The 20,079-nt window shown below is 18.2% G+C and overlaps 1 protein-coding gene across 4 annotated transcripts in view; it reads left to right on the top strand.

Annotated features, from left to right (window-relative positions):
- The window catches only part of LOC122714428 (pancreatic lipase-related protein 2-like), a 91,654-nt gene that overhangs the window by 53,970 nt on the left and 17,605 nt on the right, over positions 1–20,079 (top strand). For 3 of the 4 annotated variants that reach the window (XM_043935743.1, XM_043935744.1, XM_043935745.1), the window contains exons 2-7: positions 1,551–1,705; positions 7,375–7,529; positions 11,895–12,014; positions 12,186–12,332; positions 12,966–13,194; positions 14,416–14,847. In XM_043935743.1, the coding sequence (XP_043791678.1) occupies positions 1,551–1,705; positions 7,375–7,529; positions 11,895–12,014; positions 12,186–12,332; positions 12,966–13,194; positions 14,416–14,847 (1,238 nt within the window). The remainder of the gene's footprint in view (positions 1–1,550; positions 1,706–7,374; positions 7,530–11,894; positions 12,015–12,185; positions 12,333–12,965; positions 13,195–14,415; positions 14,848–20,079) is intronic. The other variant, XM_043935746.1, reaches the window with a different exon arrangement.

Below are 20,079 nucleotides of genomic sequence, written 5' to 3'. Positions count from 1 at the left end.
TATTAGAGTTGCAATTAAACTAAAAAGAAGCAATGAATATTCGATACTTGTGATAGTATTTTGATAATATGTAAAAACATATATTATGATAATACGATTCATATTGTTATAAAAAGATTATTATACAATAGTGAACGAATTGTGTTGTATATTTTATTCTAATCATTTGATTTAATAATTTTCATAACAATTGTTTTTTTATTGGGAATTTTTATTATTTTTTTTTTAATAAAATTTATTTTTATATTTTTTCTATAAATAAAAGTTATATAAAGTATATTACATAGAAAAATTTTGAAAAGTATTAAATTGTAATATATCTATTTCTCTATTTTTATTAAAAACATATACATATATACGCAGTTTAAATGTGCACTACTTGTTATGTGATGTTACTAGATATAAATCTATATATATTAATTTATAAAATTTGATTGATTGAATGATTTATTTTATTATATTTTAATAATAAAAAATAAATAATAAATTTATTGTAATAATTTAATTTAATAAATAACTTGTAATAAACATTTTTTTATAAATATTTGAAATTCCGTTAATCATTCTGTACTGTAATAATAATAATGATAATAAAAAAGAAAAAAATATAAAAAATTTTTTTATTTTTCAAAAAAAAAAATGAATCAAAACAATGAAATAAATAACTTTGAAAATGTTCTATATAAACATAAATATTATAAATCTTAAAAAAGTTGCAAATATTTTATTTTTTTTTATTTCTTCTTATTTTAGAAATTAAATTAAAATTATGGAAAAAATTCGGATGATAATCATTTAATTTTTATGAAAAGTAATTTTAGAGGCTGCATTAAAAAAAATTTAAAATTTAATGATATAATGATATAAATGTTAATAATGATAATGATATAAATGTTAATTATAACAATATGATTTTTTATAATAATTGTATATGTAAATTTCTTTTTAGATAATCATATATATAATGAGTCTATAATAAACATACTAAGTATAATTTCGAGCATTATTTCAAATTTCAAATTTTTAGATCTTTTTTTTATTTCTTAAAAATTGTTCTTGACATTTGAAAAACAGATGAAATCCATTTTATTATTTATTAAATATAATAATAATTTTATTTATTATTAACAAAATTATTAACAAAATTTTTCATATTACTGCTAATTCGTCATTGTATTTATTGTTTTTATACTATAATTAAAAATAATATAATACTATAAATCCTTATTCTAAAACGATTATTTTATAATAATTTTTTTTTTTGACTCTTTGAAAATTACAAAATAAATCAGAATAAATAATATTCTATTGAAATATACAGGCACAAAAACTGCAAAAACAAAATAAAAAAAAATATTAATAAATGATAACGGTTAATTTTATCTTTATTTTATTGAAATTTTAATTATTATCAAAAATAGATAAAAACCTTCGTATCTTATATTTCTATTTATCTTATATTTAAAATTAAAAATTATAATTAAAATTTTTAATTATATTTAAAATAAAAACTGAGAAATTTAAACAACAATATATTCTTTTATTTACAGGATGAGGAAAAAAAAACAAAGAGTCATCGAAGACGAAAAAACATCAATTTTGCTATTCGTCACACTGGCTCCTGTTATCTGCTCCGCCGGAGTTTTAGATCCTTGGCAGTGGGCACGTAGTGATCGAATAGAAGTCAACATTCCTTGGTTGCCATGTAATTATATATACTTATACATATTTAAAAATTCAATGTTTGCTATATATCACACACTATTATCATTTTGAATTTAAAAATCCATTTGATGAATATATAAAAAAAAAATATGCAACTAATATAAGTCCTACATTCAATCTTTTCGATATAAAATCAACTATTATCATTTACCAACATTCAATATTGTGAAATAATTCTTTTCATTGACTCTAAACAAAAGAATTGATTCGTTAACTTAACTTAAGGTTGTCAATACAAAATTATTATTAATATGAATAGAGATTATTTTATTAATGCAAACGAAGTAAAAATTGGCAAGATCATATAATAAAATATATATTTGCAATTTCCATGTTCAAATAATAAGCATTGTTAATAATCTGAAAATAATATTTTCTATGTTCAATATTAAATGAATACTGAATATATTATGCTTCATTTGCATTTATAAAATAATCTTTAAATTTTAATATTAAATCTTAATAATAATAATTTTGTGTTGATAACTTTGAGTTAATATATATTCCTAAATCATTCCTTCTCTTTATTATATTTATGTATTGTATTATATTTAATGTATTGGAAAACAATTCACGATATTATAAATAAAATAAAATATATAAAATCGAAAGGATTGATTGAAAACATTATTTGGATGAGTATCATAAGCTTAAAATCTTAAATTCTTTTTTTTAATACTTTCTATTTTAAAATTAAAAGATAAAATTGAAGTTAATATATGTATATAAGTTAATATATATAATATATATAATAGTTAATATATGTTAATATAACATACAATTATAATTTTATTCAAGAAAGAAGTTAACATCATTTATTAATTAAGTTCATTATTTTTTTTCTAAATAATAAATACGAAGAATAATGAAAAACGATTTTACTATTTTTAATAATATAATATATTATTTATATATAACATATATGCTATACTATATAATTATATATACAAAGTATTATTAATATAATCATAAAATATCTTTCTTAAAAGGGTTGATTTTAAAGATATAATAGTATAAAATTGATTATTAAAATATTGATTAATTATATTTATTAAATTATAAGCAATTTAAGATTAGATTAGAAGCGAACTAAAGATAAAATTAAGTGGCAATATAATAAAAATAAATTTATTTCACTTTATCTTTGTTTTGTTTCATACAAGATAATGTAATGCAAATTATTTGTAATAATAAATAAATTTCAACTGCCATTTTGTATAACTTTTATATTTATTTTGTTCTCTAGAATCTTTAAAAATATTTGAAAATATTAACATCAATATTAGCCATTCTCTCACTAATTTCGATGATTATTAAATATTATTCGCGAGCACTTATTATTTGCGAGATTTATAAAATTTATTTGAAGAAATTCTTCGTGTGGAAATGCTTTTTTATTATTATCAATCTCCGTTAAGTCTCCATTAAACAAAGAATGATATTACCTAAGAAAATTACCATTTTTGAAAAAAATAAAAATATACATTTATAATTGTATATTTTTGATACTTTAACTTGGTTAGAACGGAGCCCGATTCCAAAAATGACATAATAATAGATAATAATAACTAACATCATTCTAATTCGAGGAATTTTTTCCAACGTGAGTATCACGAATCAGGTACTAATCTGATTATTAACATGCTCCATTGGGAAACTATAATCCTCCTAATTGAACTGGAAAAGGATTTTCTGAAGGCACGAATTTTATTACTAAAGAAAGTCTCATTATGAATAAATCATATTCTAACTGACGAATATAATAAGTAGTCTCTTTATAATTATGCATCTGACTGTCAGACACGATTACCTACTGTGACATTGTGAGAGACCCAGCTCTTATTATATAAACACGCGTACTGCACTTGTAGCCGTAATTAATATAGTCTATTCATGATGAAGAAAATACATTAATCATAAGCACTAATTTCTTTATACATATATACATTTCAGTCAAAAGAACATTCAACACATGTTTTCATGCAATTATAATCTACCATCCAATTACATCTTACATCCAATTACATCTTACATCCAATTACCATTATTACTACAATATTATTACTATCGAAGCGAACAAATATGTTGTTTGAATTTGAATTGTTTGAAATTGAAATTTTTGACAAATCTTAACAAAAATGTAAAATTTTTTTAATTTATAAGATATTTGCAAAAAATTATTATTATTATTACATTAAATTTCGTTTATATGTTCTTCGCGAAATAAAAATAAAATATAAAATAATGAAATGGCAATAATAGTAATAGTAATATTAATTTATAAAAGTAAGGAAAGATTCTCAATTCGCAAATTTAAAAAATTTTCAAATTTCGAAAACATGCATATATATTAGCCAATTTCTTTATATTGTTCAAATTCTAAAAACAAAATGGATCCCTAAAAATTGAGCTATTTTTCAATTTTAATTTTAATTATATATTTTAATTATATAATTTAATTCATAATATTATTATAATATAAATAGTATTATAATTCACTGTAAGAGTAAAAAGAATTTTCTTTTAACGAAAACTATCATTTGATAAAAAAATTTATTAATTGTTTATATAATTAAAAAAAAGTTATAAAGAAAAAATTTATAATTTTTTATATTTTTTTTTATTATTAAATGATATATTATTTTATAATGTAGATAGATAATAATTATGAGATCAGATTATAATTAGATTATCTAATAATAAAACGCTCCGAGATTCTGCATATTGATGTACTATATTTATTAAGCATTCATTAAATTTCATTCAGTTTTTTTAATTAATTTTTCAGATGTGAAGGATGAAACTATATAAACTACATAAACATGACTGAAATAAAAATTATTATAGACGAAATTATCATTTTGCATATACAATGAAATCCAGAAATTCTTTCAGATTATCACAAAATAAAATACAGTAATATAATACTTGTATTTGAAATAAATAAAAAAATTTGTTTTGTAATATTGTTAATAATTAATATAATTATATTATTATATTATTGAAATTATTGATTAAAATTTCATATAAAAAAATGAATTGGAAAAAAATTATAAATTTTTAATTTTATTATTTTTATGTTTATTATTATTTATTATTATTATTTAATTGTTTATTATTTTTAATTAAATAAACAATTAATAAATGTTATGCTAAACAAAAAAAACAATTTTTATCTTTTAAACTTTGCAAGTTATAACACAAAATCAAAAAATATTTTAATTTTTATAGATTAATTTTATTTCCTAAAAGTAAATTTGAATAGCAAAAAAAAATATATATATATATATATCTACTATATATATACAGCTACATTACATATTCTCAAAATTTCAAAATTTTTAGAATTTGCAAATTAAAATTTTTCTTGTTATTAACATCGATTATTATTCGATCATCCAAAATTGATCCAACAATTGATAAGTAACATTTGCATGTTGATGCATAGATGTATATGCAATTCGTGTTATTTTATTGTACTTGAATGAAGAAATTCATTATATAATCATTATATAATAACGATAGTTTTTTGCAAATATTTCGAAAACTAATTATAAGAGATTCTCATATTTTTGTGAAAGAAGAAATTTGTTAAAAATATCAATTTTATAATATATTTAAAAATCATCGAAATCAATGAGAGAATAATCTTCGTTTAAATAAATTCGTTAATTTTATTATTGTTAAGAACAAATCTAACACTTGTGAAGCGGTCAAACAGCCCAAATTTTATTTTCAATAATTCGATATATAATATCTTTAATAGTTTGATAATAATTTATGTAGATATAGTTCTCTACGTTTTCCACATCTTGAATTTAAATAGATATAGCAATAATGATCATTTCACAAGTCATACTTGTATACTTTGCGACAGACCATCGTGGAAGCGAATAATATAAAAAAATACGTCCTGATCCTTACACGCTGTGACGCGATTTCGCGAGGGCCCATTTTTCAAAACCACTTTTCAACGCGATTGGTTCCTCTAATCCCCTCTTAGTTTGCATATACAATGAAATCGAAATTTCACGAAAAATAATGATTGAAGGGAAAGCCAAGGCTCGCTACAGTTTTCTAGATAAGATCAATTAGAATAGAAATAGAATACAGATCAAATAGAATTCAGCATCAAAATTAGAATTATTATAGTCATCAATCAGCTGCAAACAGTTAAAGTAAATCACCATTCGTTCAATCAAAGCTTATAATATAAACAATTATATAGTCTTACGATACTAGATAATTCGAATAATAGCATCACTACATTTGTGCAATATTCAAAGTCATTTAATTTAGATTTTAACAATTATATTGTTATATTTGTATTTATTATATTTATTCCAAAAGAAATATGACTCACGAAATAAACAATGAAAAGAATGTCTTGAATATTTTATTATATTTTATTATATTTATTATATTTTATTATATTTTTTTTTATGTTCATATATTTTCAAGAAAAACAAAATATTTTGATAGTCAATTATAATGTAGAATCATTTACATTGACAATATGAAATATTATTATATTAAATATACAGGGAGTTTGAGTTATAGAGATGTTTCATTTAACATTTATCATCTTGATTAATATTATGTATTATTATTTAGGAAAAATATTTTATAAATAAAAGTTAGATGATTTCGTATGCAATTCGTGTTATTTTATTGTTTGAAAGAACAAAATTTATCTTCAGTTTTATGTTTCAAAAAGATAATGAAATAAAAGATAATAAGATTAAAAATTAATGATATGAAAAAATTTTCATATTATTAGAGAATTTTATAAAGAATTTCTTTATAAGAATATTTTTATAAAGAATCTCTTATATATAATATTAATAGACAATTGATATAAAATAATTGATATAAAATGATATAATTTTAATTGATCTCTATCAATATAATTGATTTTAATTGACTGCAATAGATCTTTTTTATTCCAAAGCATATAAACATTCGATATCGAATTTTATGAATTTTCAATATCGAAACAATTAACTATTAACTAAAACTGTTAGAAATTACTTCCATTTCTGATCTTATATGATTTTATACGTAATCAAAGCATAGATAATTAAATTTATTTTAACATATTATTTCATGTAATATAAAAAAAAATATTTTATTTAAAAAGTATTTCATTACATTAGTATTTTTCAAAAAAATTGATATTGAAATTGATATATTAAAATTAAAAAAATGTTTTCTATTTTCACGTATACAATTAGCCTCAAAACTAATATTTATCTTTTATAAAAAAAAAATATTTTAATTATTTTAACATAAATTTCTTAAATATCTAAATATTTTTGTAATACAAAAAATAATTGTGATTTTTAATACATTATTTTTTTTTATTAGATAAATTAATCTATATATAATCTGTATTATAATCTGTATTATATTTGTAAAATATAATAAATATGCCGAAAGAAATAAGTTTTAAATTTATTTTTTCATAATTAACAAATTAAAAATATATTAGTGTCTGAATATTTTTGAGACTAAATGTATATAAATATTTCATATTTCAAAAAAAAGTACTTTCGAAAACTTTTTATATAATTTTCAATATAATATATAAATTCTCTATCTATTCTTGAAAAAAAACTTTTACTATAATAATTTTTATTATCTTATTAGTCGAGAATGAGACACGATGCTACAATGAACTAGGCTGTTTAAACATAACCAGAAACTGGTACCATCTGATACATAGACCACTTAATGTCTTCCCTCTACCACGAGAAGTCATCAATACAAGATTTATTCTATATACGAACGAAAATCTCATCGAGGTAACTATAATTATCTTATTTTATTTTAATATTTTAATATAATATTTTTAATATTTTAATATTTTATCAATTAAATATATAGTTTAATACGTTTAATATGTATTTGATTTTATCTACGAACCTAAATATGATTTAGATTATAATTATATTATAATCTAATTATATTATATTAATATTATTAATATTATATTAAAATTAGATTATAAATATTTAAATAAATTTTAAATAATAATCAAAAATACCAAAACCACATTCAATTTTGCTGATATTTTTCAATTTATTTATATTATAAAAAAAGATTTAAAAGAAAATTTAATCATAACATGCATGATTTCTTAGCATAGATCAAATCTTTTTGCTAAAAAATAAGTTATATCTTAGATAATTAGATCATAAAAAATTTCATTAAAAAATTAATTTAAAAATTAATTAAGAAAAGATGAAAAATTATTTTGTTTTCAATTTAAAAGCAAAATAGTTTGATGCAATGAAAGTTCTAGAGAACAGTGAACGATAAAAAATAATATAACAAATGAAAAAAACAGATATGATATTGACTATGACGTGTATTATAAAAATATTAAACAAAAAAATTCGCTACAAAGTTATTTATAAAGTTAAATACAACGGTAATAATATATAAATTAGTAAACTTAAAAAAAAATATACATCGCTACAAATGAAGCGATAATAATTATAATGATATTAATCAGAATAGTGCAATCAGCTTATTAAAGAATTATTTTTATTTTTACATTATATTTTTATATTAAGAATTATTTTTATTTTTATCATATGTCGTTGTATCAAGAACTATATAATAATAATTTTTATAAATAAATAAAATTTTATGAATGAGGCTTGCAGCTAACATAATTTTATTTAATATTATTCACCAATGAATCAATTTTTACAAACTATGGTAATATCAATAGAAACATGTACTACATGTATGTACTACATATATATATACACTAGTTATACATGTATAGTTATTTGCAAAAAAACTGTGATGACTTCAACAATAAAGCAAAAGATTACAAATATATGGCATAGAATCATAATTGGTTCTTTATGAAATGTTAATTACAAAAATACATAGATTTTCTAAAAGATAAGTTATATCTTAGATAATTAGATCATAAAAAATTTTATTAAAAAATTGATTTAGAATATGATATTATAAAAACAGTTGTCTTGCAAATTGATTATACATGAATTTTGAAAGAAATTCTTAATGAATTATTTCTAAATCACTAAATTCATGGAAATAGTGGAAATAATTAATATTGGAATTAATTAAATTAATTTATAATTGTATTTAATTAATTAAATTAATAGTGGAATTAATCTGGAAATATTGATTAGTCCTCGTTCATCAGAGTTAAATATAGATTTTTTTTTATAAGAAAAAATAAAAAATATTGTATATAATGTCAATAAGCATCAATTATTTCAGAGGACACGCGATAATATTATAATATTAAAATAGCTTGTATGAAAAATTACAATATGTTATATGTTATATGTTCATTAAAACAGATTTAAAAAAATATCAGTATAAATTAAAAATTAGTATAATTTTAAATATATTTAACCTAAAACATTAAAGTAAACATTAAAAGTAAATAAAGTTATTCTTTATAAGTTTTTCTAAATTTTTCGTTTTAAAATTCAAAATCAACTGAAAATTATAAAAGATATAATATATATAATATAAGCTAAATTTTTTTTAACTATATAAATTTTTTTAACTATAATAATAGAAAAAAATAGAAAAAAGTAGAAAAAAATATATTATATCATTTAAAAAATCTAAGATCTTAATCTAATATCTTATATTTTATGTTAAAAAGTGTTAGAAGATATTAAAAAATCAAATATATTTACCTAATCAAATCTTTCAAATACAATAAATTTTATTCTAAATGTTTCATGATAAAATCAAATAATAAGTTATTTATATTTCAGATAGTCATTCTTATTGGCTCTTATAAATTATTGTATATACATTTATAGAATATCTTTGAAAGTTTTTTTTTTTTATTTCAGAAATCAAACAAATTCAAAAATATGATTTGAGACTTATTTTCTTATTATATTATATATTATTAAATATAATATTATTATATTTCTTATTTTATTATATTCTAAACTATAATTAAAGTAATTAGACGAATAATAATAAAATACAGATAAATCGAAACAATTCTTTCATATATTTCACGCTTTTTTTATTTTATTTTATCTAATATAAATTTAAATTGTTTAATAAATAAATAATTTAATTTAATAAATAAATCTCAATCAACTTTTTTAAAATCAATCCTCTAAAAATATTCCACAAATATATATTATAATATTCTGTTGGAAAACTTAATTTATTAGTTTAAATTATATTAGTTATATTATATTAATTAATTATATTAGTTAATAATAATTTATTCTAATATTAATATAATATTTTAATTATATATATAATAATTAATTATGATAATTATAATAATTAATCATTATATATAATAATATATTATATTTATATATAATTATATAATTATACTATAATTATTATAATTAATTATATATATATTAATTAATTTTATATTAATTGAAAGTTAAGCAAATTTTATTCGAATAACGAATATATAAATTCCTAAGATTTTACGAATAATGAATGATAATATTATTTCACAAAAAATTATTCTCGTTATTACTCATAAATAAATCTTTATTTATTATCAATTTAAGGTATTATTATTGATTAATTGTTTTTTATAATTTCATGAATTAAAATTCAATAGATATGGTATATTTATAGAAATAATAGATAAGTAGCGATTGCATGCTTATACATGAATGTGCTATGTATAAGAAATTCTACGTAAGCTTTTCTTAATGAAAAAAGATCCCCAATCCGAAAAATCAAAAATTTATCAAAAATTTATGAAACTTGGAAATATATATGTTTATATATATAAGTATGTATTACATAATTTTTTTTTTTTTTTTGCTATAAAATCACTTTAAAGAAATGAAATCAATTCTTGAAAATTTAGTTATTTTCGATTTTTACGTTATAACTCGTCAATTATAAAAAACAGAAAAAGTTTTCAGACAAAAATTATTTTTTTTATAAAAACTATGGTCTGATAAAACATTTATTAATTGTTTAATTATAATAATTAAAAATAAATTATAAACAAAAAAATTATTAATTTTTTAAATTTGTTTTTCCACGTTTTTCCATTAAAAGTTTTAATCAGCAGCTTAAATAATTATACAATATTATAAAAAAATAAAATAAGTATTTTTTGTTTTTAATAAATAGTTTTGTTATATACTTTTATCTTTTATTGCATTATTTAACATGTATCAACGTACCAAATGAGAATAGAGAGAATAAAAAAAAAGAAATTTATATATATCATTATTTTATAAGACTTTTTTATTTTTAATATAGTTGTCAAACTTCTTTATTTTTTATCGAATAATTTATGTATCGGATAATAAACGGATTCAATATTCAAGCATAAGTGAATAACGGACTATATAATGATTTTTTAAAAAATATTATAAACATACAAACTTGTTACACCATGCACATTATATAATAACATAATTGCTATTTAGAAAATGAAACGATCATACAAAATTTTGTTGCAAAAAATCGAATTCTACTGAATTTTCAAAATTATTTGGTTTTTTATTAATATATCCACGTTTATATATATATATATATATATGTATATAAGATTTTAGCTACTTATAATAAACATTTTGATTAAATTATCGACATTAAATAATCAAATATTTAATTAATTAAGTAATTATTAATTAATTAAGTAAATATTATAATATAACAAATACTAATTAATTAAGTAAAAAATTAATTAAGTAATTAAATTAATTTTAGCAATTTAATTAAATCCACGTTATACCAAAGATTACTTAAAAATATTATATATTATTAGGAATATTTAATATTGAGAAAATTTATTATTTATCGAAAATTTCAATTATTTATCGAATTATTTTTTAATTAAACATTGAGAATTATTTTTTTTAATATATTTTTAATATATATTTTTTTAATATATTATTCATCATTATTATTAATTATATTATTTATTATATAGAATTATATAATTATATAATTCTTACGCAAAATACAATATTTTAAAATGTTAAAAATAAAAAAATATAAATATTTACTATACTAAATTCTATTTATATCATACAATTTATAAATAAAACTTTAATTTAATAAAATTATAACAAATATTTATTTTTAAACATTTATTTTATTAATTTTTTTAAATATGTTAAAAAATTTCTTAATACAATATTTCTTATGTTTTTTTATAGGGTCAGGTGTTGACAGTTGCGAAAGATAAATTGATTAAACGATCAAACTTCAATTCTAAAAGAAAAACAAAATTCATTATACATGGATTCATAGATACTCCCCTGAGCAACTGGGTTAAGGTAAGCCCATGATACATGATTAATTATAACTAATAATGATTAAATTGAAATTAAGAATTTCATGATAAATTTTATAATTTTTTTCTTAAAAATTATACTAATAGATTTTGAAAAATAAATGTTAAAATAAAAGTTAATTATTCAGAATATTAATTCATATGAAATATATAGGAAATGAGAAATGAATTGTTAAAACATGATGACTACAATGTCATCATAGTTGACTGGGCTGGAGGGAGTTTACCACTTTATACTCAAGCAACTGCTAATACCAGATTGGTGGGCCTTGAAATAGCTCATCTTATTAAACATTTACAGGTATAATAAATTTCTAAGCAAAAAAGCTAGTTATTTTTAAAAAATTAAAAAAGTTTTTATTTATGAAAAATTTATTAATAAACAATATTATAAAACATTGTGACTTAATTTCATTCTAAAACAAACTTTTAGATCACTTAGATTCATTTTTAGGTACAAATATCTCAAAAGCAGAGCATGAAGAAATGTCAAATTCTTGACTTGAATGATGAAGAAATTAAAAGTATGTTTAAATCTATAAATTAAATCTATAAATCTTTTCTTTCACTGCTTTTCATATGGTGATTATTATTATTTTATTTATTTTATATTATTTATGATTTTAATTTAATTTATCTTAAGCATGTACATATCTATGGAAAAATACATAGAAAATAAATAAAAAATTTAAAAAATATGTATATAAAAATTAATCATATGAAAATATATAATTCTATAATTATTTTATAGATTAACAATTCTTTAAATAATTAATATGTAATATATATGTGTATAATATACATGTATAATATTATAATATATAATGTATAATATACATTAATATTATATATATATAATATACATATAATGCATAAATAATATTTCTACAGAAGAAACGATTAAAAAATTGAAGTATTGTTTGTTAAAATATAGACAAATTATGGACTGGATCTAAATGATGTGCATCTAATTGGACATAGCTTGGGAGCTCATACTGCAGGATATGCTGGAGAAAAAATGGGAGGAAGTATTGGTCGTATTACTGGATTAGATCCTGCAGAACCTTATTTTCAAGGAATGCCTAATCATTTACGATTAGATTACACTGATGCCAAGTTGGTTGATGTCATTCATACTGATGGCAAAAGCATCTTTTTTTTAGGTAACAAAAAAAATGTATAAATTAATAAAAAAAGACACCATTCTTGAATACTAATAATAGTGTATATCTTCTTTTCATAGGATTTTTCACGCAACTGAATAGATTTATATCTTTTATATGCAGAATAATCAAAATAATCGATTTATATAAAGATTATATTTAACAAAAAGTAAACAGTGATTTTGCATTAAAAAAGATACAATGCATTTTGCAATTAATATATAAGAATGCAGAAAACTACAAAAATATAAAATATATATTATTTAATATTTTTTTGTAATATTTTTTTAATTTTTTATCTCTAAAAATATAATCTTATCAGTTGCATGGAGTATCTTATAATAAATATATCAAGTATTTTATCTCAAAAATTAGTTTTAAGCATCTATTTATCATTTTAAACTTATATTTTAAGAGATTTATTAAGATTCAAAATAAATATTAGATCATTAATATTTCTTATTAACTTGTAATACAATATAAATAGAAATAATTTAAAATTTGATTTTTATTCTTATGATAATTCGAGAAATATTCATTTTCTATTATTATTATTTATAATTTAGAAACATTGATTTTAGAATTTATTTTTAATTTCTTATTAAAAAATGCAATTTAATTAATTTCTAAATAAAATAATACAACTCAAAGTATCAATTTTTTATTCTTTTAATTATTATTTTTAAATTTTTTAATATTTATTAACATTTATTTAAAATTCTGTAAATCTATCATAATAAAATAATCATCATACGAGTTATAAGTTAATTTTTCATATGCTATCTTCTATTATTAAGATTTTCAAAATTTTTAAAATTAACTTAATATTAAATTAACTTAATATTAAAAACTTAAATATTAAATTAATATTTGTTTAATATTTTTTTAATTTTGTTATTAAGAAAATCCAAGTTAACAATTTACTGCTTTTGAAAAAAAAACACATATTTATTATAACAACATATTTGTTAAACAAAACATAATAAGAAAAAATAAAATATATATACTTCTTATAATAATTAATATTATTTAAATATATATATTATTAGATAATTTATTATATTAAATTATTAATTATTAATATTAAAATATATTAATTTAAAAATTATTTAATAATTTATTTTTAATATACCATTTTATAAATTACTTTCTTTTTTCAAACTATATTTATTTTAATTATTAAATCTTAATTAATAATAAACTAATTTAGTATATAATAAGGACTTCCAGGATACGGAATGAGCCAGCCATGTGGTCATTTAGATTTTTATCCAAACAATGGCAAAGAACAACCAGGATGTGCAGATCTAAGTGAAACAACTCCTTCTTTACCTTTAACTCTCATTAAAGAAGGTTTGGAGGAGGCATCACGAGTGCTGGTAGCTTGTAACCATGTGCGTGCCATAAAACTCTTCATTGAGAGCATTAATTCCAAGTGCCAGTATGTGGCCCATGAATGCTCCAGTTATGCCAGCTTCCTCAGAGGCGAATGTTTCTCATGCAAGAGTAACAATAGTCTTAGTTGTGGTATTATGGGCTATCATGCAGACACTAGTCCAGCCTTGATAGGAAGACAAGTAATGGGACAAGATCTTCTATCTTTGTTAGGCTCCAAATTTTTCTTTACCACAGGCAAAGAGGATCCCTATTGTAGTGAGTGTTAAAAATATTATAATTTTAAATTTTAGGATTTTTATAATATTTATAAAGATTTAATTAATTATATTAATTATTAAAATTGTATAATATATTTTTGATAAATTTAAAAAAAAATCATTATAATATTTCACAAAATAAAAATAAAAAGAAAGAAATCTACTTTTAGGAAAAATTGAAATAAAAATAATAGATAATATATAATAGATAATAATAATAGTATAATAGTATAATAGTAGATAATTTAAAAGAAAATATTATAATAAAACATCAATAATTAATATATTAATTTTGATGAAAATTTTGCATTTATTATTTTACTAAATTAAAAATGAAAATAACATTAATTTTATACTATTTATCTACCACTTATAAATCATAAAAAAAGAAAATAAAAAATGATTTGAATAAGCTATATTATACTCATATAAACTTAAAGGATTAAAAAATTTTACTTGAAAAATTTTCGATTTTTAAATTACTATAATAATATTTGTATGAAAGAAATCGTACAACTATCTATTTGAAATTATTTTAAAAAATAAATTTCTATTTTCTTCTCTAAATTCTTCATCACTACATTAAATTTTTTTAATCATTCTGAAATTGGATAACAATAATAATAATGTTTTTTTCGAAAATTTTCGGAATTTACACAGTTTTACAAAATTTTATAATAAAAATTGAATTTATAAATTGATATATAATTTTTTCATTGTTTTATTGCACTTTTTATCTATTTATATTTAAATATTTTTCTTCTTCCTTTAAATATTTATCTTATATATTACAATACTTAATTCTTACACGTTATATTGCAAATTTTTGGAATTATATTATATATTGTAAATAATAAAATAATACATAATAATTTCAAATCCTCATAAATTCATTGTTATTAAATATCGAAGCGTAATTATCAAATGATCTTCAACAATATTTTTCTTCTGAATATAAATATAATTGAATTAAATTAAAACAAAATCAAATTGTTATAGATAATAGTTTAATAAATATCTTATTTTATTATAATTTTTTCAATCATGGTACATGAGAAAACATATTTTTTTGAATGAATTATAATTTTTTGAATGAATATAAAATATAATTTTTTAAAGCATTTTATTTTGTGTGATATTTCTTTCTTTTATATGCATAAGTTAATTTCTATATCAATACAATTCTTTTTTATTTTAAAAGATGCTGAAAAATTATTCTTTATTTTATAATATTATTTTGAAATAAATATATACTATCATTTACATTATGAAAGATGAGTAGAAATTATAATATATAAATCATACTCATATTTTTTTATCTTGTTTTGAATTAACGAATGAATCTATAGCGAAGAAATTTAAAATAAAATTTGAATAATTCCAAGTAGTTTCAAAGTCATTTCTAAGGCATATTTCAAAATAAATCGTATATAGTATGTTTTACATTCAATTACAGAGAAATTAATTATTTTTCTTTTGAGATAAAATAAGTTAAAATATTTTTTTGAAAACAAATAATATAGAAATAATTGCATAAATAAATCATCTTATAACTGTGTCTTTCTTTAAATATTTATTTCAAGATTTTTTAAAACGGTTTTAGAAATTTGAAGTAGTATTACAATTGTNATATATAATATACTATAACAATGTAATATAATAATATAAATAATAATATATAAATAAAATTAATATATATATATAATATACTATATAATATTATTATATATACTATATACTATATAATATATATTATATATTAATATTATATAGTATATATTATATATAATTATTCAATATGAATAAGAAAAAATTAAAAATTTTGTCCTTTATAACATATTTCAAAATCACCAAAATCGATAAAAAATTCTCTTTTTTAAATAATTATTATTTTATTTAATATCATTATTCAAATTATATATTAAAGATTCTAATTTCATTAAATAATTTATTTTGTTTTTTTATAAAAAATTAAATATTATTTTAAAATTATAAAAAAATCTTATCCAACTATTAAAATACCATTGTAAAATGAATCATTATCATTGCATGTTTTTAATTGATTCTTATGAAAAGTATAGTTAAATGAATTAAATTGTATTTATAAACTTTTTTTATAACAAAATTCTATTCATTCCATTTCATATATAATTAATATCAATTGTATATATAATGGCTCCAAAATGGCATTTTTAAAATATTCTTAAAATTGGATTTAATTTGAATTGTTTTGAAAAGAATGTTAAAAATTAGAATAATTAATTTATCATATTATTATACTATTAGATAATATAATAAATTAAAAAAAATAAAAAAAATCTTGAGAAAATTGCAATTTATTAGAATCACGAAGAAAATAGTGAAGATTGTTTACAATTTTTTTATTTAAGTCTGAAATAAATAATGAAAATTTAAAAACAAACATTCTGAAGATTTATATTAAATATATATATGATAAAAATTTTATTGAAATTGATTATCACAGGAACAAGAAATAAATATTAAAAAATTTTTAGATTTTAAATTGAAAATGATGAAAAATAGCGATTTTCATTATCTTTAACTAGTTGTACCTTAACCATTAACCGATTTCGATGAAATTTTTAGCACATATATAACTAACATCAAATTTATAAAATGTATTTTATTTTAATTAAATTTAATTAAAATTAAAAAAAATTAAAAATTTTCATTAAAAAAAAAAATTTTAAAAAGTGTCAATTTTGATCAATAACTGATCAATAGATTTTTTTTAAATTTTTATTATTATTATTATTATTATTTTATTTTTTATATATTATTTAATAAATTAATATTTTGAAAATAATTAATATTTTCAAAATAATTCAAGTTGTTAAATTCAATTTTAAAAAAGTTATTGTATTTTAAAAAATGTACCAATATTTTTAAACTCATTATACATTTATAAAAATCAAACAGCGAGAGATTTCATGAGATTCAGAATCATAATTTTAATTTATATTCTTATTAAATTTATTGTCGGCAATTTTTATTGAATTAAGACAACTGACGAAACATAGAAATGAATAATGACATTCTAGTAGTTATATGAATTACTCGTTCGCAATAGATTGAATACAATGATAATATTACAAAATTTAATATTAAATTGAATAAATATTTTATAGTCAGAAATATGTAGAAACTGGAAAAAACTGGAAAAATATTAATATATTTTTAATAAAAAATTGTAAATTAAAAGAAATTAAATATTTTAATAATATATAATATATATATAATAATAATATATTATAAAATATTTTAATAATCTTTTTGCATATTTACATTCAACATTCTATTTTTTAACAAAAACATGATATGCATTTTTTAAATTTAAATAAAAAATATTTTTAAAAAATGTTATTTCATAAATGATGAAAAATGTCTTAAATTTTTCATTTGTTGATACATAATTATACGAAATATAAAAAAAATAAAACAAAAATTTTAATTTTTACAAATTTTATAATAAAATTTTTGTTTGAATGTTTATACTAATATATTATAAAGGGTGTCAAAATTCACGCAAGAAATAATTTTGATAGAAAATATAGCTTTACTATTAATTAAAAATTGTAAATTTTTTATTGATTCATAAAATATATAGTATAAGGTTCTGAAATAGTTTATCTGGTAAATGGTCTCCACAGCTTTGCTAGCACGCATTCTTTTATTGAAATTTTCCGTATTGAAATGACTGTTTTGCATATGTGGCTGATGTGGCTGAATTTCGTTGATATAGCGCTCAATTTTTTCTTTCAAGGCGTGAGTAGTCATGAACTTATCGGCATAAATCTTAAATTTCAAAAAACCCCAAAGAAAAAAGTCCAACAGCATTAAATCACACGGTCTGGGCGGCCAATTTTGATCACCAAAATTGATCCATATCCATATCTTACAATTTAGATACAAAAAATTGGATTATCATGTTGCGATAGCGAGCATCATTAACTGTTATTGACCAGCCGAATTTTCGAAGAAGAATGGTCCGATGATGCCTCCAGCCCAAAATTCGCACCAAACAATGACACGTTGTGGATGCATTTATTTATCAACAATCACTCGTAGATTTTTTGAACCAAAAGCAACAATTTTGTCGATTAATCAATCAATAAAATGAAAATAAGCCTCATTGCTAAAGATGATTTTATTCAAAAAACCTTCATTATTTTTAAAATGTCATTCAATAATAAAAACGCGTTGCTCATTCATGTAGCGCTTTATTTTTAATAATCCTGAATTGTCAGCTGTCACGCTATCTTTTTTTTTTTTTTTTTTTTCGTTAACAATACTTTATCGCACAAATGGGGCAAAATTCAAATCTTACGTGAATTTTGGAACATCCTTTATGTGACACTATTTGAATTGAATTCAACATTGAATCCAATGTTTATTTGGTTTAAATATAAACTATTAGAAAATAGGTTATGAAATGATTTGATTAAAATAAAGAATATAGAAAAAAATAAGAAATATATTATATAATATATTTAATAAAAAAAATAGAAATAAAAAAAAATAAAATCATGCTGATGTTTTTGTTTTACTAAGCTGAGCTTACTATATCGCGTCGCATGGCACGCTATAGCAATTTAAAGGAGAAAAAAGGAGAAGAGATAAAATAGAATTGAAACAGCGATATCTAATTCACACATAAATATACAAGATATGAGTTGCACTTTTGCATATATAAACTCAACATAAAGACTTACAATAAATGCAAATTATATATATTTTCTTTATGCTTTCAATATCTGTATCATTCTCACAATCCATAACATTAATATTAATATATATATACAACAAAAACATTAAAGTTTGCTAAAGTTAATAAATATTCTAAATAATTTTTTTCTTCGTTAAATAAATAAATAAACAATAAATACTTATTGTAATATTATGAAATTTGAATAAACAATTGTATTTTTATTATTTTTATATTTAATTATAAATCTATATAATGTCATTTTATCAATTTTTAGCCGTTATTCTTGATTTATTTTTATTAATAACTTCTATGACTATAACATTTTTGATAAATCATCAAGTGAATTTATTTGACAATCCTTTCCATTTAAATTATATTAAAATGTATAAATTTTTATTACAATTTGTTTGTTGGAGAATATTTATATAAGATTATATAAGATTATATAAAATTAATATATTTTAGGAATAAATTATATATAATATTATATATAATACATGT

Source organism: Apis laboriosa, unplaced genomic scaffold (genome assembly GCF_014066325.1).
Source record: "Apis laboriosa isolate Shangri-la unplaced genomic scaffold, ASM1406632v1 scaffold30_cov140, whole genome shotgun sequence".
Taxonomy (NCBI): Eukaryota; Metazoa; Arthropoda; class Insecta; order Hymenoptera; family Apidae; genus Apis; species Apis laboriosa.
Note: the sequence above shows the minus strand (reverse complement) of the source record. Positions and strands in the feature narration are given on the sequence as shown.